General features: G+C 42.2%; 1 protein-coding gene, 1 long non-coding RNA gene and 2 other non-coding genes across 5 annotated transcripts in view; all 4 read left to right on the forward strand.

Moving 5' to 3' along the window:
* Nucleotides 1-7,928: 7,928 nt before the first annotated feature.
* Nucleotides 7,929-7,999, forward strand: trnag-ccc (transfer RNA glycine (anticodon CCC)). Its single transcript has one exon. It is a non-coding gene; the product is annotated as a tRNA-Gly (tRNA).
* A 184-nt stretch (nucleotides 8,000-8,183) lies between these two features.
* fbxw10 (F-box and WD repeat domain containing 10) lies at nucleotides 8,184-18,581 on the forward strand. Of its 2 annotated transcripts, XM_061756144.1 has the most exons (12): nucleotides 8,184-8,840; nucleotides 9,459-9,620; nucleotides 10,260-10,390; nucleotides 10,464-10,565; nucleotides 12,402-12,508; nucleotides 13,291-13,494; nucleotides 13,579-13,700; nucleotides 16,087-16,241; nucleotides 16,312-16,454; nucleotides 16,964-17,125; nucleotides 17,201-17,364; nucleotides 18,236-18,581. In XM_061756144.1, exons 1-12 carry the CDS (start codon nucleotides 8,360-8,362, stop codon nucleotides 18,463-18,465), a joined length of 2,163 nt encoding a protein of 720 aa, XP_061612128.1. In that variant the 5' UTR covers nucleotides 8,184-8,359; the 3' UTR covers nucleotides 18,466-18,581. The 2 variants fall into 2 exon arrangements, with proteins under 2 accessions (XP_061612128.1, XP_061612129.1); XM_061756145.1 differs by lacking the exon at nucleotides 10,464-10,565 and having other exon boundaries at nucleotides 8,185-8,840.
* trnaw-cca (transfer RNA tryptophan (anticodon CCA)) lies at nucleotides 15,763-15,834 on the forward strand. The gene has a single exon. It is a non-coding gene; the product is annotated as a tRNA-Trp (tRNA).
* Nucleotides 18,582-22,760: 4,179 nt separating the features above from the next.
* Nucleotides 22,761-24,505, forward strand: part of LOC133469556 (uncharacterized) — a 39,473-nt gene continuing 37,728 nt past the window's right edge. Inside the window, exon 1 of the long non-coding RNA XR_009785730.1 lies at nucleotides 22,761-23,088. This is a non-coding gene — a long non-coding RNA (uncharacterized LOC133469556). The remainder of the gene's footprint in view (nucleotides 23,089-24,505) is intronic.

Consider the following 24,505-nt stretch of genomic DNA (forward strand, 5'->3'; position numbering starts at 1 on the left):
CCCCCAAAGTTGACCTCAAAATTCTGGAAACCCCTTCTACCTATGTATAATGCATTTTTACAGTGCATGATTTTGCTTCTACCCATATGCACAAAACAACAAGTATTATCTATATTTTGTTCATTTTTGTCAAATAATTATTCTGAAGTTAAGCACTTTATTTGAACACGCAATACTTTTTTTTATTTACTTGCTCTTATTTTTAAATTTACAACCCTACTTTTATTTAGTAAATTACAAAACCCACAGTTGTGCTCATATGTTTGATTACCCAGGCAGAATTTTTAAGATAGGTACAGTTCTTTGAAAAAAACATGATGGGCCAGGTGAAATACATTTAATTTTATTTTATTGGGATTCAAATTAAATGGTCAAGCATTTCAGAAAAGCATTATCATTTAACAAAACATAACCATAAAGAAATTAATGATGGTTGGTAAAAACCAAACAATATTTCACAAATTCTGCCAGGGTATGTAAACCTATGAGCACAACTGTACATTTTTGCACTCATATGTACCCCTGTCATATTGGAATGAAAGTGTATGCTGCACCTTTTTTATAACCACTAGGTGGCGGTGGCATATTAGAATGAAAGTGTACACCTTTCTCTTAACCTCTAGGTGGGCGTGGCATTTTGGAATGAAGGTGTACAGCTTTTTCATAACCACTAAATGGCGGCATACATTTATAAAATGTGAAAGTGTTTTCCATTAGCCCCTATAGCTATGTATAATGCGCACTATTGACTTTTGACAATTTTTTCAGGGAAAAAAAATTGCGCATTATTCACGAGAAATTACGGTAACTATATTGTTAATTAATTACATGCCATTTGAGTTACAATACAACAGAATCACTCAGCCCACACCCAAAAATGGTATAGTCCAATAAAACTACTACTACTACAACTACTACTACTACTACTACTAATAATAATTAACCATTTATTTTCTATTTTTGCCATTGGACTAGCTGCATTGCTAGCAAACAAAAATATGATTGTTTAAGGGGAATTGATAGTCTCTTTTTGGCCTGTTGTGCAGCAACAGAATACTATAAAGCCAGAATGGCCAACAAGCTAAGCTATCAGTGCCCAGTGCACTCAATCACCTGCAACATGTTATGAGATTAAAGAAACACTAGCTTTAGCGACAAGCAAAATATTACACTCTAACACGCAAGATGTTATGATACACATCAGTATAATGGAAAAAAAAGAACTATATTCACTCCTTGGCCGTTTTCAAGACTTTATGTGCTAAATATGTTGAGATATACTGTATAAAAAAAAATACGGAGATACACTACACAGAAAACGTATACACAAGAGAATCACAAGGCACATGCACGCACTGACGCATGTTGTTGAATGAAAGAAGCCCATGTTATCAGTTCGCGGACCATCAATCACCAATGACACATTATTAACCATAATAGTTCTGGAGGGAATAGCTAGATTGCACGTATGCACGCGCGCGTGCGCGCACACACACACACACACACACACGAACAAACTATCAGTTATGCCTTCAGGCTAATTGAATTTAGGATAGCATGATGCCACCGTTTGATTGTTTGGTAAGAGTGGATCCTATTATTTTTTTCTTAAAAAAAAAAAAAAAAAACAATTGTCAGGTGAGTTTGTTTTTCCTGCACCCTACTGTTTTATTTCATGCAGGAGCAAGAATCATTCACACAAATTGGTGCCAAAGGAGACTCAAACTCACAGGCAGACCTGAGCCATCGAGCCGAGAAGTCAAACAAAAACGATCCTGTCTCTGAAATGGCCTTTTTTTTTTTAATGCAAATATAGACCTCAGCGCTATGGGGGTTTTTGGACTGGGAAAGCACGTAACTCACAGGGAAGCACTCTGTCCTGACATTGGAATGATTGACAGGGCTGCGGAGTGAAATATGCAAATTAATTGAACTTTTTCATGGTCCGAGGTTCACGTTTACTCTCCAACAAATTGGCCAATTAGTGTTGAATATCTTTAGGTCCCGCCTTCTTGACTGTCAATCATTACACCCGGTACCTGGTGGTTGGTTGCTTGCGTCAATCACTCTTCTTTAGTCAATCTGCATGTCGATTACAGTTAGGTAAAAGAGTGGTTAGGTGGTTATTTATTTATTTGACACTTCATTTATCAGCCCGTTAATCATTAAATATACATCGAATTGAATTTCAAGGTGTCAAGTCCAGGCCGTGTGTTTCACCTTACTGGTGAATTGTGGGCGTCACTCCAGAGAAGAGCAACTTCTTGCTGCTTTCTACAGGGAAGGATGTGGAGGCTGACAGCAGAACGTCTTGAGGGTCCAAATTATTCCACCTTTTCTGTCAGCCTCTCATCACTTAATCCGTTGGTGGGAAAAAAAAAGGCAGAAAATTGTCATGTTTCATGAATACAATTCTCTAACATGTCCGCCTGTTGCTCCTCCGTCACGTCTCCTCTGGAGAACCTTTTCCTTTGTTTCAATTCAAACCATCCTCACTGCTGTTTATTAATTCATTGCGCCAAGATGGAATCCTCTCTTTTTTTTTTGGAGAGAACTTGTGAGAGTTCAAAGGTGATTAAAGACATTCTATCAAAAATTCCCCCACATGACGGCCTAAGGGCCGCATGAGGGGGGGAGAAATCTCCTTAATTAGAGGAAAAAGTCCTTTCACGCTTCCCGAGTGAGACTGCTGCGAGCAACCCTCCCTCAATAGACCGTCAATCAGTCTGTCGGGCCCAGTGACGGGCCAGGAGACTCCAGCTGACACGTCGGGAGAAGAAACGAGCCAAGAGGAGGATGACGGATGATGTAATTTCTGTCTCTCTGCGCTCAAAGCCCAGCCGGGAACAACTTGTTGAGGCTCGGATCTGGGAATTTGTCTTGTGACCGTTCCCTCCGTGGGCAAATATCATTAACCATTTAATCGGGCCTAATATATACAACCCTGTGACCTAAACAAAAGTTTGTTTTGGGTGCCCTAATGTTTTGGTGCAAGGGAACCTAAAGGGCAGAGTTGGAAACGATGCAGCCCCTTGATTAGTGGACAGAGACAAACACCCACTATATTCAAAACCTTCCATTTTGATCCGGATGCATGGGTGATTTTGGGCACTAACCGGCCAATTAGTTCAACAGAAAAAGCATACCTGGGACCACAAAAGAGTTAATTTGCATATTCCTTGAAACGGAACTGTCAGTCATGCCAGTGTTTGGCAAAGTGCTTTCCCAATGGGTGACCAGGCCCGAATTAGCATTTGAAAACACACTTTTCTCATGAATTTAAGTTTAACTCTGCCTTGTTGATCCGATGATGGGTCGATTGCTCTTGCCTGCTCAGTCTGTTATTTTACTCTCCATAGTGATTGGTTATATGTTACTTTCTCTTGATTGATTTGATTGATTGACCGGTCTACGTCATCATTGAGATGCAGCACTAGTTATTGGTCGATGTTATGATTCCCGTTAGATTTAATGTTTTTGCCTTTTCATCTTTTCATTGTGCACCGCATTGTGCTGAGAACTGTTTCTAATATTTTGGTTACCTCGTGTAGCGTACGAAACGTAAATAGGGGACAAATAGGCTTACTCAATAAAACAATAGGAAACCAAGGTTTAGCTCACCATGCTAACTAGCGTCATTGTTGCTATTGATCAGGATGAAATTGAACAAAATATCTTCAGTGGCTAAGTAAAAAGAATTCTCATTGGTCCTCCCGCCATCTGTGTATCTCCATCCACTCCCCTAATTGGCCTCTTGGCGCTTCCTCCCGTAGTGATAATCTCCCATCAACCATCTGTGCACCTTCCTTCCTAATGCATGGTTCTTGTCAGCGCTCGACTAATAGCAAAGATCAACTAATCTGCCATCTTTAAGCAATTCATGTCCTATATAAAAAGATCCTTAATTATTTTGATTGATTGCTGACAGTCTGTATGTCAATTGCGTGCAGCACTCATGATTGGTTGCTGTTGTGACACGCATCCTTCAGGTAGACACTGTTCAGCCTACGAGGTGAGTCAGAAAGCTTCCAGGACTGGTATGACAAAAGATCCAGTCGTATGTACAGTATAACAACTCACTGCAATGGAAAAACCACGACCCTTGGTGTTCTCGCCATTAACCGATTGAGCCATATGGTATTTTATTGAACCACAAACAACATGGCATGATTGTCAAGGATGAAGCATATTTCCCTGGCCACTGTAGCTATATTATCAAGGGAAACAGGCAAAAGGAGAGTGGATATTTCAGAGGCTGTTGGCAATGATACCCATTCATTCACTGCACTCTTGCAATTTGGTGACAGAGACTCTCCACACTTCACTTTTTGGTATTGAAAATAACTGGCAGAAGTGAAAGTATATATATTATATATATATATACTTATGTATATATAGTCACACTGTATAAACTGTAAGGCTTGACGGTGGCCTGATGTAGCTCGTTCGTTACCGGGAAATGCAGTTTGTGTTGTGAAAGATTGTGTTATACAATGCGACATTTTTGTATGGCCGTTATATGTGCAACATTGCGATAGCGTTTGCGGATGATTCAAATTTTAAATCGCAGCAAAACTAGTTGTCGACGGTCGCCCACTCATGAAAACAAGTTGCACAATCCCGCACAATGCGTGACTGTTCAGTCGCATTTTGTAGCATCGCTTAGTGAGCGCCTTACACAAGAAGGCTGAAGTAGCTAAGGTCACCTTGAAACTGTATGGGATTATTTCTCGTTGTCAAAGCATGAACATTATTTATATTGAGGAATAATGAGATTCCTGCTTTGCTTCTGGAGCTCTTCCATGACAGAGGCAGACAGGTGTTCCCACGCTTGGCGGAATCACGGACTACTGCCGATGGGAATTGTCACGTGGTTAGCTGCAAAAGCAGCGAGACGTCCGTCATCTTATTTGCTTTAATGTCAAACCTGTTAACGTTTAACGATGACACGCGACCTCTCTCCTGTGTCTCAGAGCCTGCCGTTCACTGTCATATTTGCACGTACACACAAAGAAAGTGACTCTTTATTGTTGAGAGCAGCTAGCTCGGGGTGACTAAAAATAAGCGGCACATAAGAAGTAATTAGAATTTCTGAGAAAAGCTGATGCAATTATGTCGCAAACAACACGAGGATTAAAGTTCAAACCACTCATTTACAAAGACAAAGTAACAATAAGAAAAAAAGGACGCACTGTATAATAATGAAAAAATTCCCTGTGAATTATTGATAAGACTTATATTACAAGTAATGCATTCCTGCTTCCCTCGTCTTACACGTTTGGATTCAAGCGGGGTGATTCAACGCTTTTGTTTATGCTGACAAAACGTTCTTTTTCTCGGATGAAGCAATTCATGTCCGACACAACAAGAGCTCTGTTGAATGTGATTGATATCCGACACAAGCTGGCCAAAGGAGTGGCAGTCAAATTGTTGTCGTCGCCGCTCAATCAGTAGTAATTTTAGCTCATCTCCAAACTTTTAACAATTCATATACTGTACAGTGTAACACGAGCCCGAGTGACTTTGTTTGCTAATCGACACAAGATTGCCGAGGGGGATGAAGGTCAAATTGATACACGTTTATAATCTATGCTTGACCAGTAGCCATTTTAACTCATATTGTAACCTTCCATTCTGTTTTTTTTTATAAGAAGAGACCTACTGATTTCGATTGATATTAGACAATCAGTTTTCCTAATGTTTCATCCGGTTGTCAAAAATGATAAAAAATATGCATTTATATGTCCACTTTATATTTTTGTTGTGGTTTGCTAAATTGGTTGATCCTCCTCCGCCCCCCCCCCCCCCCCATTATTTAATGCATTTCCTTGCCCTTACAACAATGCAAAGTTTGAACAATTTATGGTAAAATACACACTTAATTGATCTTGAGTGCTTCCATTGAGCCATTTAAGCAGCAGCACTAACCTTTGCTAAATGCACAATATGATGTGTGTTTAGCAAATAAAAAATAACATCCGCACGTCGATTTCAAATGCACGACTTGACTTTTTGTGCCGCGACATCCATTAACCCTTTAACAGCGTGACCTTTTTGAAGCGTCTGGCCTCTGAACTGAGAACAATTGAGCTAGTCAACTCCTAAATAACTTCGCCGCCTCATCTCGATCGCATTAAATTTTGAAGCTGCTTCCCAAGTAATAAAGTTGGGATTGATTGCGCAGGAGCCCCGCAGCCTGTAGAAGCAATAATGCATCTAGCGAGTGGCAGGGGACACCCTGGACTGGTCACCAGCCAAACGCGGGGCACATGTAGACAATCATTTGCACACACATTCAGACCTATGGATAATTTAGTCTTCAGTTAACCTAAAACGCACATTTTTGGAATGTGGGAACAAGCCGAATACTCGAGGAAAACCCACTCAAGCACAAGAACATGCAAACTCAACACAAGGAGGACAGAGCTAAGATTCAAACCTTGAACCTTAAAACTGTGTGGCAGAGGTGCTGAACAAAAGTAATAAGACAGGTAATAAGGGAGATGGAGACGGAAGTTGGGAAAGTGATTTTCTTTTCTTTTTTTTCAACTGTATTAATCAGACAAGAAGAGTACATATAACATCATGATTAAAAATAAATAAATCAACAATAACTACAATAAAAGTAAAAGGTCTAATTAGAAAATAAAACATATTATTATATACGGTCGAGGATTTTGGTTTTGACCCATTTCAATGTTGTTGCTTTTTAGTTGGGTACATTATTCATATGCAGCCCAAAGCCCACATACTGCCAGGTCTTGTCTGATCTCGGAAGGTAAGCAGCGTCGGTCCTGGTTAGTACTTGGATGAGAGACCACTTAAGAATAGCAGGTGCTGGGGTTGGGCAGTGGGCCAATCACCTGCTCCTGTCAAAACAAAAAAACCTACAGATTACAGAAACTGCAATTGTGGCCTAATGTGCCTCATGGCATTGAGAGCTCAAACTAACTAACATCATTCATATAAACTAAAGACAGTGGGTGACGTTACATGAATCTGCATCTATGGATAGATTGTTTAGCAATAATAATCAGGGTGTTGTACACAATTTCCCGTTTTGTTTTTTATTATTAATTTTGTATTATTCCATATGTAATGTATTTGTATTCCATCTTGGGTGATTTGTTGTACTTTTCAGATATTCCATGTTCAAACAAGTACAATCAAGAAATAAATGTTGTGAAGTCACTACGTCAGAGTTGTTTTGCTCGATGTTGAATCTGGAAAATCATGACAAGTATAGATATTAAGATTTTGAAATGCGTTTCTTAGCTTTTGGTGATATAGGTAGAGTGAAGTATTCAGTTCTATTCCCAACTTTAATTTCTTTCGGATCTTTTAATATATTTTCCCCTTTTTAATGAGAGAGGGACGATATTAGACCCGAGGGCACCTCATATGAAGGGGAACGTGATTATTGAAATAATTCATATGTGCAGCCAGGTACCGGCAGAGGCTCAAGAAGTACAGCTCAATACCCCCACCTAGTGGTCACTACACAAACATTAAAACTGGTTTAACGTTGTGCTTGTACGTGACCATTTAGACAAAGTACAAAGCTTATATGTTTGTTTTTTTATGTTCAAAAGTGTTACGCCAACATTTTACTGTATTGTTCTAATATTATTTTATCCGATGATGGTAGGAAAGCAAGTGGACAAAGTACGTGCCACGACGTCCACGAAGACGCTAAATTGGGACGGCGACTATCGATGACGTCCCGCGAGATACCTTCCCAAAAAATGGCGCACTGGCTACGCGTCAAACAGGAAGTGGATATATGTAGACATCCAGAATAATGCTTTCGAATACCAGCGTCACGTCTGATAAACCGTTTCTTTGATAATCTACGTTTCATCTTAATATACAAAAAAAATGATCTAGTAGTAATCTTTATAAAATAAATGTTGATGTGTTTGGTCACAGCGCCGCTGGTGTAGTGGTATCATGCAAGATTCCCATTCTTGCGACCCGGGTTCGATTCCCGGGCGGCGCACTTTTTATTTTTACATAAGTGTTTCTGTCACTTATGTGTATTTATATATACAGTTACACGTTGAAAACAGCTCCATACAGCATAATTTCAATATCAATTGTAGTACGTAAAAGCACTTTAAGTACTGTCGTCGTCACCTTTGAAGTGTGGCGTATTCTGTGTAGCAGCTGAGTGTACGCAAACCATCACGAAGACGCATTTAACACACAGAACTGAACGTAACTGTTGAAGAGTTAAGCTCGAACTTGACATGAAGTAATTGAAAATGCATTTCAAACGCGCGCCAGCCACACACTGTGCAGGAAGTAGTAACGAGCATCGCCTGGTAACGAGGCTTCCAGTCCAAACAAAGCAGCCCTAATGTCCAAGTCTCGGAGCTCGACAGTCCGCCAGCCGGCGTGTAGTAACGCGGAGGGGCCGTGTGGCATGTGCCCCTCCTGTCTCTTCTCCAGCCCTAGACCGAGCCAGCCCACGCCGCTGCTGGACCTGTGGAAGATTACGGACGAGTCCCGCCGGAGCTTCGTCGTGGGTCTGGTGGTGCGGTGCAGGAGCGTGCCGGTCCTGGAGAACATCCAGAGCTCGCTGCGCCTCACCTCGTGGAACTTGCTCAACTACGCTCCGTCCAAGGGCAAGACGCTGCCGGAGCTTTACGCGCGGCTCAACCGCAAGACGCGGCCGTCGCTCCTGATCCGGGAGATCTGGGAGTGGTTCGACGGCAGCCCGGAATGGGTTCAGACGCGCTACCTTTGCCTGCTGCTGCTGCGCTGCGACCCGGAGCTGCTGAGCATGGCCAAGCATCTCATCGGCGTGGTGGTCACCAGGCTCCAGCGACAACTGGACGGTAGTATTGCCACAAACACTTCTTCCTGGCATAAAAGAGGAGAAAATGTACCGAGCAGATGCACGGAATGCAGCACACGACATATGTCTTACTATACATCTGAAGTACTGTTACGCTCACGCCAAATTTGAATTCAATCTTTGTAATCTATTTCTTGCAAGACGGAGAGAAATTGTATTGAGCAGATGCACAGAATGCAGTACACAACGTCCTACTAGCAGGGCGGCTGCTGTCACGCTGAAAAATTTTTGGCCCGTGTTGACCACTCAAGTACCGCTACAAACAATTCTTCCTGGCATGAAAGGGGAGAAACCAACCAGATTCCGACCACTTTTGCCACATATTGACAGCTTAAGTACGTCGTGTTACACACATGCAGGAGGTTCATTTCTGGCAAGAAATTGTACAGAGCAAACAGCAGACAGAATGCAGTATACAAAGTCTTCAGACAAACATGGAAGATTCTACCATTTTTGGTACCGTTAAACATGCGTCAAATTCAATATGATCTTTGCAGTTTATTTCCAGCAACAAATGGGGAGAAATTGTACTGAGCAGAATACAGATATTATTATCCAATTATGATATTTTGTATATATATATATTTTTTCTCCCCAGTGAAGTGTTGCAGTAGTAAACAACCGGCCAGCGAGGACGATTCAGCAGAGGATGCGGTACTTTCTGTTCTTCCAGTCCCTCCCTCGAAGTCTTCATTCGGACTCGGCAAACCCCGAGACTTCATCGGCATCCTTCCCGCCGAACTCTCAAAGAGGATTCTGGGTATGTCCACATCAACAGGAAACACCCTTACGTTACGGGTTTTGAAGTGTTCCATGTACCGATAGTTCAACCAGCAATGGTGCGCAGTAATTGCATAAAGTAGACGGTTGCAATGCAGCATGCAAGGGCTTCTGACTAATACCGAAGCTGCTGTCATACACCGAGCTGCCTTGTGATTACAAACATACAGTTGTTGACAATTACTCAGAATAACCTGGGTTGAGAAGCCACATGCTGCTTCACCAAGTGTGTTAAACTGTAACATAATTGTAATATAAAAATAACATTGCTTGAAGTATGTACATTTAAGATCAACAGAATTTTTTTCCTGGTCAGGTCACATCTTTGTTTGGTTAGTGGTTGCTCGGCAAAGTTCACAGAGGATCATTTGTTTGGTCACTTATTACCAAAGTTGATATTCACCTGTTGCTAGGCAACGTTCAATTTGCATAGTCACTTGACATGAGATTTCACAGGGTGCAGTTTGTTGCGTCAGTTGTCGCTAAGCAGAGTTCACAGAGCAGAATCCTAGATTGATCATGGGTGTGAATGTGAATGGTTGTTTGTATAGATATGGCCTGCACTTGACTGGGGACCAATTCACGATGGATTATATGTGGATGTTGTGTGTGGAGTCAGGGCTGCTTGACGAGGCGACGCTGAAGCGTTGCATGAAGGTGTGCAAGGACTGGAGGCACCTAGCAGGAGAGACCATGGAGGAGATGCGTTTCAGGAGGCTCTACCAGGAGCAGGTGGAGGCGATGATGAAGGTGGGTGGATGTAGCGGCTTTGGCAGATTTTTATGGTTGTTGATGTTGTTGTTGTGCTGACGTGTTTTATTAGCGTTACAAAGGCGTTCATATGGTGAGTCCTTCCTACGCCAGGATGGTGGACGTCGCGGTGCCGGCCAAGCACCACGAGAGTGGGGATGTGAAGTCGACACATGTAAGGCGATGAAAACAATAGAATAACGTTGAAGTAGTTTGAACTTTGAATATTTCAGTGTACGCGTGGACATGGCCTTAGTATGTTATTTAGCTAGCAAGTTACCATGATTATGCAAAACTACTCTTCGTTTGTGTTGGATCTATCTAACCCAACACTTATAAAAATAGACGCAAAAGTAATGAAGACGCTGGTTTCTTTTGCTCATGAGGAGGGCGTATGGGAGATTGTTCAGATTACAGCCTCTCATCACGCTCTAAACAATCTCTCCCGTCGCTCCTGTATTTATTTGAAATAGGGAGGTTTCTGAGTTTACAAAACATAACATACTAAGCTTACAAGAGACAACACACTAAGGGGAGGGTTTCAAGGTGAAGACATGAGACCAACACCCGGCCACGTCCTTGGTCAAGGCGCCCTTCTCTCTGATGATTCCTGCTGAGTCATCTTCTTGAAGGCGAGACATCTTCCTTTCTCAAAATCGTCCATAATACTAATGCAAGCTAAGCAAATAAATGATAACTTCTACAATATATTTAACAGTTTGTTAATACGTTAGTTGGCAAGATTACCCAAAAACTACTGTAATTTTTCATGTATAATACGCACCGCCAAAGTTGACCTCAAAATTCTGGAAAACCCTTCTACCTATGTATAATGCATTTTTATAATGCATGATTTTGCTTCTACCCATATGATTAAAACATGAAGTATTGTCTGTATTTTGTTAGTTTAAAAAAAATAATTATTCTGAAGTTAAGCACTTTATTTGAAAACGTAATACTTTTTATTTACTTGCTCTTATTTTGAAATTTACAGCCCTACTTTTATTCAGTAAATGAGAAAACACATAGTTGTGCTCATATGTTTGATTACCCAGGCAGAATATGTAAGATGGGTACAATTCTTTAAAGAAAACATGAAGGGCCAGGTGATACACATTTACTTTTATTTTAATGGGATTAAAATTGAACTGTCAAGCATTTCAGAAATGCATTATCATTAAACAAAACATAATCATAAACAAATGAATGATAATGTTGTTCAGTCATCAGTATTATTTAAGACAATGTTTCACAAATTCTGTCAGGGTGTGGACATTTATCAGCACAGCTGTACATATATGCAGTCATACGTTCCCCTGTCATTGGAATGAAAGTGTAGGCTACACCTTTTTCATAACGACACCTTTTTCATAACCACTAGGTGGCGGTGGCATATTAGAATGAAAGTGTACACCTTTCTCATAACCTCTAGGTGGCGGTTGCATATTGGAATGGAACTGTACAGCTTTTTCCTCTAGATGGCGGCATACATTTATAAAATGTGAACGTTTTTCTTCATTTTCCCCTATACCTATGTATAATGCGCACTATTGATTTTTGACCATTTCTGGGGGGAAAACAATTTGCATTATACACTTAATTTGGTAGTGCAATTGTTATTTAGCTAGTTAGCATGAGTATGCAAAAACTAAGCTTAGTTAGTTAGCATGATCATAAAAAAATACACTTAGGCCCGGTACACAGGTTGTTTTTGTTATCATTTACGTACACTAGCTAGTTAGCTAGCATGATTACACAAATACTACAATTTGTATGTTTGTTAGTTAGCATAACTCTGTCAAAACTAAGCTTAAGTACTAAGATGGCATGATTACACAAAAACTATGCTTTGTTTGACTTTGGTTAGCTGGTTAGCATGATGATACCAAAACTAAGCTTGGTTAGTACATTAGTTAATTGACAGTTGATGATTGTATAATAATTTGCATTTGGGGGGGAATCTAAACATGTGTTAAGACATTGGTAAGGTTTTTTTTGTTTTTTTCTTCAGCTATGGCCCTTTGAAGAAGCCTACGCCAACATCAGAACCAGAACTGTGCGGATGGAGGAGCGCAACATTTACTGCGGCGCATATTTTACCTCTGTTCTGATTGACGAGTGAGTAGACGTAGTTAAAAAATATAGTTTATTTTGATATTAATCTAATCTTAAGTTATTTTTAACTGATTTAATTATAAGTAACCAATGACTTATAACAATTAAAATTACTTAAAAATAGTTAAATCAGTTAAAATGTACATGAAAAATATGTAAAATAGTTAATTTTAAGAATAGAATTAATAAAACAATGAAATTATTGTTTACTAATAGTCAATTTAATTATAATTAAATTAATTAACCAATTATTTTATAACATAAATTTAAATTGTTAAATGTATATACAGTCAATCCCTGCCACAAATAGTGAAAATCTGCAAATAATTTACGCCCACCCAAAAAGTTTGAAATTGCCTATAAATGCCACAAGATGGGAGCAAAGCACTATTTTTAAATTAGACCTAAATGAAGAGCTTCCCTCACTCCAAGATGCCTCACAATGGCATCAAAGCAATATTTTAATATTAGACATGCCTTTGGCCTGAGCATAAAAACACAGAATAGGTGAGTTTTTCAGCAAATAATGGAGAATAGGTTCCCTCCTGCAATCCTTGAATAGAGGACTTTGCAAAAGCGGAACTGCCAATACGCGCGGGTTCACTGTATACATCTGTTTATTTTAAGAAAATATTTTATTCTATCATTTACAATAACTCAACAAATCAATAATGAACATAGTCCTACGTGGCCCATAGTCCATACTTTGCCAAGCCATCTTCTAAAAGAAGCCCCCGACATTTATTTAACCACTTCACCATGTAACGGTACGTTGACTTTTTCAGTGAAGACCCTCATCGCGTGGTGGACTACAAGGGCGGGCCCCTGCTGAGCACTGCGTCCAAGGATCGCGCCGTGCGCCTACTGTACGTAGCGACCGCGGCCAAACACGTGGCGCTGATGAAGGGCCACGTGGGCAGCATCCGCGTTGTCCTGCTCTGCCCCGAGCGCCACCTTGTCATCACGGCCAGCTGCGACTCCAGCATCAGGTGGGCGGGAGTATGTGCGTGCACCGGCTACCTCGGTCATTTTGTGTCAAATGTCATCCACCATTTTGTTTTGCTGTGTTGCAGGTGTTGGAGCGTGAGGACGGACCAGTGTGTGTTGGTGCTATATGGTCACTCCAGCATGATCAACTGCCTCGACATTCACGCCGATAGACTGGTGTCCGGGGCCAAAGACTGCACCGCCAAAGGTAAATTCAACATGACTTTAGCTAACATCAACTTTAAGGATTTGGTGCAATGGTAGCACATATGACTCCAGGTCAGAAGTTTGTGTGCTCAAAACACGCTGGGGTCAGTCACTTCCCTTATTTGGGTCACAGTATTCAAACAGGAACATCACTTTCTTCCCAAAGTCATGCAAGCATACCTTTCAGGACGTTGTGGTGCAGAGGTACGGCATCACACGGTTGGCGCGTTGTGGCAAATGATGTTTGTTTAGGTTGGTACCTCGCCTCCCACACCAAACCCATTCAAGCATATGTTGAAGGATGATGAATATGTCTTTCATGTTCTTGTGGCGCAACTGTAGTGTGTCTGACTCCAGATCTTGTTGCATGTTTGAATCACGTCCGGGTAAATTGCTTTTGTTTGTTTGGGTTGTAACCAGTTCAGGGTGTACCCCGCCTCCTGCCCGATGACAGCTGGGATAGGCTCCAGCACGCCCGCGACCCGAGTGAGGAGAAGCGGCTCAGAAAATGGATGGATGGATGGATGTTTGGGTTGTGGCATTTAGAACTGAAAACCCATCCAAGCATACTCTTAAAGCTCTTCCGTTGATATTTCAGCACCTTCTAGTGGAATGGTAATGCGTCTCACTCCGGATCGGGAGGTTGTATATTTTAATCACACTGTGGTCAATGATTTTCTTTCTTATGGTATGCAATAATAGGAGCATTGCTTTCACCAAACTCATCCAAACATTTCTTTCCGGACCTTGTGGCAAACCGGAAGCATGTCAGACTTCAGCTAAGATGGTTGTATCTTCAGTTCATGTCTGAGTCACAGAGTTTTTGTTTGTTTGTCTTGTGGCAGGCGGCACGGTGCACGACTGGTTAGAGTGTCAGCCTCACAGTTCTGAGGACCCGGGTTCAATCCCCGGCCCCGCCTGTGTGGAGTTTGCATGTTCTCCCCGTGCCTGCATGGGTTTTCTCCGGGCAGTCCGGTTTCCTCCCATATCCCAAAAACATGTATTAATTGGAGACTCTAAATTGCCCGTAGGTGTGAATGTGAGTGCGGATGGTTGGTTGTTTGTTTATATGTGCCCTGCGATTGGCTGACAACCAGTTCAGGGGTGTACCCCACCTCCTGCCCGATGACAGCTGGGATAGGCTCCAGCACGCCCGCGACCCTAGTGAGGAGAAGCGGCTCAGAAAATGGATGGATGGATGTCTTGTGGCATCTATTTAATTGGACAGTAACTGGTTCTTGCACATTAAACTCATCTACCTGACTTGTTGGACCTCATGGCGCAATGGTATCGCATCTGACTCCAGGTCAGATTGTTCCCTCTTCAAATCATGTCAACTTTAGAGGTTATGGTTACCATGGGCATGGTGGAGACTGGTTAGAGCGTCTCTCTCACAGTTCTGAGGACCGGGGTTCAAATCCCAGCCCCGCCTGTGTGGAGTTTGCATGTTCTCCCTGTGCCTGGATGGGTTTTCTCCGGGTACTCCGGTTTCATCCCCAAAACTTGCATGGTAGGTTAATTGAAGCTAAATTGCCCATAGGTGTGAATGTGAGTGCAAATGGTTGGTTGTTTGTTTACATGTGCCCTGCGATTGGCTGGCAAACAGTTCAGGGTGTACCCCGCCTCCTGCCCGTTGATAGGTGGGATAGGGTCTAGCACTCCGGCAGCCCTTGTGAGGATAAGCGGCTCAGAAAATGGATGGTTATTTTGGGTGTGGCATTTAGTAATTGGATAATTGATTAACTTGAACCAAGCATGTCTTCCTGGCCCATGTGGTGCAATGGAAGTGCATCTGAATCCAGATCAGAAGGTTGCGTGTTACAATCACTTTGTGGTCATGTTTTTTATTTGTATTTAATTATTTATTTATTTTTGCATTGACGCATTATTAATTGGACCATGAGTGGCTCTTAGACACCAAACTCATCCAAGTATGCTTTCCTTGACATTGTGGCACAATGGTAGCACATCTGACTTTAAGATTAGAAGGTTGCGTGTTCAAATCACTGAGTCCATTTAGGATTCTTGCACACACATCAATCACATCCACCCTTGTTGTCCTGGACCTTGTGGCGCAATGGTAGTGTGTTTGACTCCAGATCAGAAGGTTGTGTGTTTGAATCACATCAGGGTCACAGAGGGTGTCTTTTTTATTTGGGTTAAAGCATTTAGTAATTGGACAAGGACTTGCGTACCAAACATATCTAAGGATGTGTTGCTGAACCTTGTGGTGCAATGGTAGCGCGTCTGACTTCAGGGCAGAAGGTTGCATTTTGAAATCATGTTGGGGTGACAAAGTGTGTTTATCAATTGGGGTTGTATTTGTAATTGGACAAGGAAGATTGAGTAATTGATGTGCCCCCCAATCCTTGTGCTCACGCTGCCAGTGTGGAGTCTGCAGACTGAAAAGCACCTGGAGGACTTTAACTTCAAGCACCGCAGTTCTGTGCGTTGCGTGAAGATCAACGCCACTGCTGTGTTCAGTAGCTGCGACAGAGGAGTTGTCAAACTGTGGGACGCCGAGAATGCTTCGCTGCTCAGGGTGAGAGTCTCCTTCACCACTCGCCGACCTCCGCGCTGAGAGGTCCGTGCTAATTTACGCCGGGCGCTAGGTGATCGACGCCCACGGCAGTGCTGTGCGATGCATGTTTGTGGACGAGTGGCACCTTCTGACAGCTGACACCAATGGTCAGGTGATGGCGTGGAGCAGCAGATGCGAAACCAAAGGATGCCTCATGACCTTCAGTCATCCAAAGTAAGCGCTGAATAGACAGAAATCATCCTTGTTTTTCATAGGGAAAGCACATAGGACCTTGTGCGTAGGCCCTCAACAGATAGATACATGCAAATTAAGGTTTCAAACTAAAATTACAGTTTCAATTTAGGGTTTTAAGACAGTGTTGGGATTTCAAAGTTGGATTACTGTTTTAATTTAGATTTTTAAAACATGGTTTTGGTTTCAAGTTAGGATTTCAAGTTAGGTTTTTAGCCAGTGTTACTTTAATGGTAGGGTTTCAACCTATAGTTACACGATGAACTTGGAGCTTCTTTACATGGTTAGTGTTTCAAATTGGGGTTTCAAGTTAGAGTTACGCTTTGAAATTAAGACAGGATTTAGGGTTTCAAGATAGGGTCTCAAATTAGGATTTGAGCCCCGGATTAGGGATTCAAAGTAGAGTTTCAAGACAGTTCATATAAAGATAAAGTCTGCATTCTGACTGTGTATTGAATAAGTGCGGCCCCTGTGATTGACGCTCCCTGCAGGGAGGTCAAGTCTCTGACGCTGGCTTACCTTCGAGTGGTTACCGGCTGCGTGGACGGAAAGATCCGCATCTTCAACTTCCTGACGGGAGACTGCCTAAGGACCATCCTGGTGGAGGCGGAGACCACCGGTCGCATGCTGTCGCTGCATTTTTGCGAGAACAAGTTAGCCTCACTCACTGTTATATACATGTACATACTTGATCTCGAAAACCCCCGCATCTGCTTCCTCCTCTCTAGCATTTTAGTCAACGCCACTTCCTGTGTGAAGCTCTACCAGTTTGCCAAAGTCTTCTGGGATTATGATGAACCGGCGGACAAGGCACGCAACGGTGTGGACGGTGGTGAGGCATCCAAACAGGAGCCTCCCTCCAACTCTGCCAGGGCGAGTCATATGGAGCAAGGTGAATAACGGTTCAAGTAAACAATTGTATTTTTGTGATCACAAAGTAGCTGTGATATGTGGGAGCTGCTGCACTTTTTTGGCGACGTATACGGCATTCTGTCTACTCTCTACTACCGTTTCATTCATTCATTCATTCATTTGCCATACCGCTTATCCTGACTAGCGGTTGCGGGGGTGCTGGAGCGTATCCCAGCTGACTCTGGGCGAGAGGCGGGGTAGACCCTGAACTGGTCGCCAGCCAATCGCAAGGCACATATAAACAAACAACCATTCGCACTCACATTCACACCTGCGGACAATTTAGAGTCCTCAATTAACCTAGCATGCATGTTTTTGGGATGTGGGAGGAAACCGGAGTGCGCGGAGAAAACCTACGCAGGTACGGGGAGAACATGCAAACTCCACACAGGCGAGGCCGGGGATTGAACCCCGGTCCTCAGAACTGTGAGGCTGACACTCTAACCAGTCGCCCACCGTGCCGCCTACTACTGTTTAATTTTTTCAAAATTATTTGACGCTTTATTTTATTATTTAATATTTCTCATTTCATATTTTTTTGTTCTTCACAATTATTATTTAACAATTGTATGTTTATGATCAGGAGGTAGCTGTGATCTTGACTAATTGCATACTCCAGTCTGTCTGCTCTGTACAATCTTTCCCAATTTTACCTAACAATTAATAATTTAACAATCTCCTAATTTATGTATTCTTTAACAATTCATTCAGTATTGGACAATTATTGTTCAACAATTGTATGTTTGTGATCACGTGGCGGCTGTGATTTTGAGTAGCTGCCACGCTAGTCCGAAGACCTTGTGATATAGTTGCTCTGTACAATGTTCTAATTTGTTTGTGTTTTCTCGCAGTCGCACAGCATTGGAAAAGCCTCCTTCACCCTTTGACGCCCGACGCCGGCAAGCGAACGCGCCGCATGGACAAGCTCAGCAGCCCACACTCGGAGAAAAGCTTGCTTCACTGCCACCGCCGCAGGCCCTTGACATCTGTCCGAAACCCGCAGCGACCTGCCAATCAAAGTTTGACAAACAGACTCCCCCATCTGCAGCGAGATCATCCAGGTGGCAGGAATACAATGTGAAGGTTTGTTGTGTAATTAAAAGTGGCTGTATTATGGAAAATGTACTTTTAAATGTTTGTATCCCCTATCCAAATACTGTAGTTGGTGGTCTCTGGAGAGCTTACCCAAGTACAACATTAAATGATACAACCGAGTAAATCGTTTAGTTATCCACCATTTCTGAAAATGTCTCTGTGAGCGTGCTGTTCTGCACCTCTGCCCCACGAAACAGCAGGGCTAATTAACATAACCAGCCCCACAATTAGTTTTTCAGGCAATCACTTGGTAGCTTGACTGGCTGAAGTCCCGGAGCGAATGAACCTGAATGAACCTTCGGCTGAAGCACTGTCATGCCAAAGCCAAAAGGTGTGTAAGTACTGATAGACATGAGCTAACAATGTAACCAGCATTTGCTTCTGATAATAATGTCATAATAATCTTCAACTAAGTTTTCGACGTGGGGGGGTCAGGGGTATTTGTGTTTGGCCACGTCATGCACCATACATGAATTGACAAGTGTGTTTCGGTGGTTTGGTGCTGAAATGCTGTCTTCTGTGTTTTGAGGCAATGCCTGGGCATCATTGCTTTTCTATTCATCCATTTGTCCTTTAATTGAGCTCTGATTCTGAGGAAAGATGACGCTATTAAGCACCATTAAAACACAATAACGTAAAATTAGATAATTTCACAGCCTAATAGCGCGTAATAGCAACTCCCTTTCTTAACGGATCACAACTCCATCAAAGGACACAACGTGCAGAACTTTTGGGATGGGTAAGCAATTAGTTTTGTCGGGCCAAACAAGCAATTACTATTTAAATTGGAAGAAAATCGATGGCCAGTCAGTGGATAGAAAATCAATAATGCCCTGGCATTGCCTCAAAACAACTAGGAGCTGGAATATTAGTGGAATACCGAAATAGTATCTGATTCTCAGCATTCACAAGCTCAGTCAAATGCCACTAGATGCCAGTATTGTATCACAGAATGCTGGCTGTACTGATCTACTATTGGTTGTTATGGATTAGGAATGTATCCGTTTTTTGCTGTTTATTTATTTACCTTGCTTTTTTCCTATCATTTCCCACTGCCCACTTTTGATAAATGTTCCATTTAAGCAATTTTACTAGGAATGTCCTTGCCTACATTTGCGTGTAGGCGAGGTAGAAAGACCGGAATTCCCAAATCATTTATAATCATTTGTCCCGGCCACCGAGCACCTGTCGTCTGAACCAGGAAGTTCTCAGTCGTTCCTCACAAGTCATTCCCGAAAGCATCTTTTGAAGATCTTCTATAGCTTCTGGTGGAAGATGAAGTGAAGTCATCATCAGAGGGACGGGCCGACCTCTTGCCCCCCCTGCCACGCTACCCTCTTGGCCCGTTGCCTCTGGGGCGTCATTAGGCTTGAGGATCAGGGGTGGAAGACCCCCACCTTCCCCCTTGCTTTGACAGCATCGGAACAGCTGGGAACAACAAAGAACTAGGTATAAGGGCTCTTGTCCATGGATAATAAGTGCAAAATCCCAGTAAGAAAAGAAGGCTCTGGTTTTATGTATGCATGAGGCAAAAGTTTGACAGAATTGACAGGTAAGGTCTCAAGGGCCTTAAGGGTCATGGGATCAAAAAAGAATCTTGCACACCCCCTCTGTGGATCCCCGTTTCCAAAGGCATCACACATTTGCATCACAGTTCATTTGTCAAATTAATACTCCCCCATATTTGGTCACGCTGTGTCAGAGGCAAGCTTTGACCAACAAATACTCGTCAATTCAGGTCACATTTGAAGGTGGCAGTTGTCGGGTTCAGTGGAGCTCAAAGGATCTTGGGATATGGTTGACCGCCAATGATAGTAGCAATGCACTTTTGAAAAAAGGGGGCAGGGGGAAAGGCGTTGCTTGGGGGTCGCATTTGTAGGCTAGTATTTGTAGGGCACAGGTAAAGGCTACATTTGAAGGTCAAATCGGAAGGCTGCATTTGAAGGCCAAATGTATTGCCCTCATTTGAGATTGGACAGTAGGGATGCATCTTGCGAAACGTTGGAAAAGAAGAACGCATTTCATGGCCTCCATTTGTAGGCAGCATGTAAGGTTACATTTTTAGGCAGCTGAATTTGAAGGATGCATTTTAAGGTTACATTTGTAGGTTGGCCCATTTGAAGTACACATTTGAAGCTTGTATGTGAAGGCACCATTTACAGGAGGCTTTATATGAAGGCCTCTTTTGGATGTCACACTGGAAGGCTAAATTAATAGCCCGTATTTGAAGGCCACATTTGAGATTAAGATAGGGTCATCATAGTGTTGCTTCTTGCGAAAAATCGGAAAAGAAGGCTGCATTTGTAGTCCGCATGTTGTAAAGGCTACATTCGAAGGCTACATTTGTAGGTGGCTGCATTTTTAGGCCACATGTAAAGGCTACATTTGAAGGCCACAGCATTTGAAGGCCACATTTACAGGAAGGACTGCATTTGAAGGCAGCATTTGTAGGTCACATTAGAAGGCTATATTTTTAACTCGCATTTAAAGGCCACAATGTAAGGTCACATTTTAAGCCTGCATTTTAATGCGGCATTCGTAGGTTACATTTGAAGGCTGCATTTATAGCTAGCTGCATGTGAAGGTCACATTTGGAGGTAACATTTCAAGGTTGAATTTTAAGGCCCATTTGAGGATAGTAGTAGTTCATCTTGCAAAAATAGTGAAAAAGGTTGCATTTGAAGGCTGCATTTGTGGGCGTCAGATTTGAAGGCAAAATACTACTACTCTGGCACAGTCACACAGAAAGTTCAGCAATATTTCCCTGCTACAAGTGTACTTTTAGCATTGTCCACTAGGGGTCCAGCTTTAGCTACACATTGACCTGTGCAGGCCTGAAAGCCATGACTGTATTACTTAGTGTGATAGCTCTATTTGCATTTTTCGACAGATAAGACTGAAACATAACCTTGTAATCAGTCTGAATGTCATCACTATGTGCTTTTTATTCTCCTGAAGGCAACAACAAAAAAGTGGACACTTGCGTAACTACAGACCCGTGTGAAAGAGTCCATTATGGAGGCGTTGCGGACTCACGGGGTCATTGGCCAACAGCTCCAGACGCATGGCGACCAGCGTTAAGTAGTCATAATTTCACTATTTTCTCACGCGTAAATGCGGAGACGTGAGAGTCAAAGGGCAGCTGCGTAAAACTTGCCCGTGAGGAGGTCATTTGGCGCAGTTGAGGGAGGTTGGGGGAGCCCGCTGTGGAACAAGAAGGCGATTCATGGAGGGTGAGAGGACTTCCTGAAGCATGGCGACATTTCATGTGTCACCTCTTTGAGTGTCACTTCTTTGTGACGGCCCACCAGCTCCATCGCTGGAATTTCCTTTGGAGTTTGAGCAGCATTGCTAATTCAAATAGACGCTAAACGAGCGGTCAAGAAAATAATTGTCATTATCGATATCATCAGCTCAAACTCAAATATATACAAATGTGATTTCTTTTTAATCGATGTTTCCCCTTCGCTTATAGAAAAAGTAAATATTGACATAACTCAAAACAAGTTTTGCTTTTGTTTGTTTATTCCCTTCTGAGATTACTTGCTTCCGCCGATACCAAACAAGCTTTAAAAGTTTTTTTTTTCAAAAAAGAGATAATGTGAAAATGAGTGCGTTCTCTTGGATGCTTTTGTCAGAACACGTGAATACAATCCCTATAGTCCCTATGAAGCGAAAACAAAAATGCCTTGTAAATTAGACACACTACAAAGAAGAGTCTTGCTAACAACCCTGCCAAATTTGAATGATTAAGAAAAAGAAATCGGCGTCTGTACTGAAAATGAGGCTTAAAAATCATGAAAAACGAAGCCTTGCTTCCTGCTCTCGAACGCTGTGGGCATGTCAGCTGAATGCGCTGAAACTGTGCCCTGCTCAACTGTCAATCAAATACCACACCTCTTTCTTCTGCCTACACAAGCCTACATCTTTGAGCCACGAAAATAGATCTGCTTAAAGCCTCTCTCTGGTGGTTGGAATATATGCCACCAGCTCGTTCGCCGGGGCTCGTCTTGGAGAGTACAGTACTTTCTGCTAGTTATAGACTCACAATGCTTTACCTTTCAACATATTACAGTAGCCTGAATTACAAGTGGAGTTGTACAGGTGAGGCAAGGTGACCTCAGCAAAATATTTGTGGCTCGGAAGCACGTATCTCGGTTCAACATGTCGACGTACAAAATGGGCGCCACGTCTTTGTCAATGTTCAACGCGATTGGCTGTGTGAATGCCTTCTGCAAAATGAGTGTGTAAATGAGGAAGTTGCCCTTTCAGGGCCCGGGCTGTGGTGTTGGTGGCTGTCATGTGACAGGAAGTGACTTTTAACCAGTGCCTGGAGCTTCTGCACATGTGATTGTCGGTTAGGTTTGGAGCTGGTAACCTATCCCAAGTAGCCGTCACCCTTTCTATTCATTGTTAGTCTGGGTTTCATGCTAAGATAATTCTAGCTGTCACCTGAACGAAAACTGGACAAGACATAATATTTTAGCATGAGTTGATCTCCCTCAGCTTTAAAGTTTGTTTGATTCCATGTTTTTGTATTTTTCAACGTCCCCCCCCACTGATGAAAAGCCAAAAATGAAAACAACACAAAAAGTGATAGACATCCAAGGTAAGGTTGACTACACCTTGTATTGTTTTAAAGTTACTCCTTTGTACACTTGCCTGAAAGTTGCGAATGCTAAAATGTTACTTCCACAATAACCTTAGCGGTATTTGAAAGACCATGAACAGATTATTTGTCGAGCTATAATAAATCTTGTTACATATGTGAAAACTTTCACATTTATTTTTGTTCGATTGACGGAATGCAGCACACAAGGTCTCCTAACCACTCACACTTTGACTAAACACTGACTGCCTCGTGCTCACAAACATACAATTGTGACATGGAACATTGCGTATGAGAATAATAAGACTTTATTTTCTGTTCTGTGTAACCCTAAGGTAGCACTTTTCCCTCATTTTTAATCAGCTGTCCGTCACTTGAAGAATATGACGGTAAACACCTGCCCGTTGACAAACATGTCAGCGAGTCCTCGGCGGCTCGTTTCGAAGTTTGAAACGACCCAAAATGTTGTCGTGGCCGTCAAGCTCATCTACAGCTGTTTAAACAGACCACCTCACCCCCAACCCTCCCTCCGGCCCCTTTTAATTATTCCAACATGTAGCCTGTTAGTCTAATATGGCATATCAGGACAATAACCTGTTTATTGACTTCTGTCTTTCCTCGTCATTTTAAGGACATGTCTTTACTATAAGTTGATCTGTACCAAAACTGAAATTCCTGCACACATTTGGGGTTGGAGGTGTTGAACATTCCTGATTAATGACGCCGTGCCGGACATCTGTTTGGCCCCGACTGACGTGTTGGATCTTTTTGTAAGGTGTCAACTGATTTACATGATGGAGTTCACTGTGGCGAACAATGATTATTAGGTACCGAGCATGTTGCAGTTTTTGGGAAAAAAAAAATCATAATTCACCCCACCAAAGCCAGTTTCACTTAGCAGCGTGAAATTTTGTAGAAGTACTGTCTACCATGAGTAGACCTGCAAAATAGTCTCAAGGAGCCATGCAGACATGGGAGTTCTGCCATTTTGGTTTAAAACAGCAATTTTAGTGATTTTTACCATTTCCAGGGATCCTTCAAAGAAATACTTGTCCGAGATAAATACTTGCTACCAAATTTGAATCTTGTATAGTAGAAAGATGGACCATGCTAAAATGCAAAACATTTGGCATTTTGCTATTGTTTGTGGACATACCAGAGCGAATGTTGAATAAAAACCCCAAACTCTAATAAACAAGAGTTTTTTAATTAGCCCCCAATGCTGGTCTCACCTAGCAACATAAAATTTGGTAGGCATGCCAAACATGAGTCTGCCATTTTGGTTCAAAATAGCCCTTTTATTTATTTATTTTTTTTTTTTAAACAATTTTCCAGGGCAGATAAACGTGTCCTACAGCAGTAGTTCTTAACCTCATTGGATGTACTGAACCCCTGCATTCCCTGAATCATTAAGGAT

Source organism: Phyllopteryx taeniolatus, chromosome 19, assembly GCF_024500385.1.
Source record: "Phyllopteryx taeniolatus isolate TA_2022b chromosome 19, UOR_Ptae_1.2, whole genome shotgun sequence".
Classification (NCBI taxonomy): Eukaryota; Metazoa; Chordata; class Actinopteri; order Syngnathiformes; family Syngnathidae; genus Phyllopteryx; species Phyllopteryx taeniolatus.

What these genes read in the sequence shown, in the direction of transcription:
- fbxw10 (XM_061756144.1), top strand. Translation starts at nt 8,360, where the DNA reads ATGTCCAAGTCTCGGAGCTCGACAGTCCGCCAGCCGGCGTGTAGTAAC. An exon ending in GCTCCAGCGACAACTGGACG is followed by an intron (nt 8,841 to 9,458) that starts GTAGTATTGCCA and finishes TTTTCTCCCCAG; the next exon opens with TGAAGTGTTGCAGTAGTAAA. An exon ending in CTGCATTTTTGCGAGAACAA is followed by an intron (nt 17,126 to 17,200) that starts GTTAGCCTCACT and finishes CCTCCTCTCTAG; the next exon opens with CATTTTAGTCAACGCCACTT.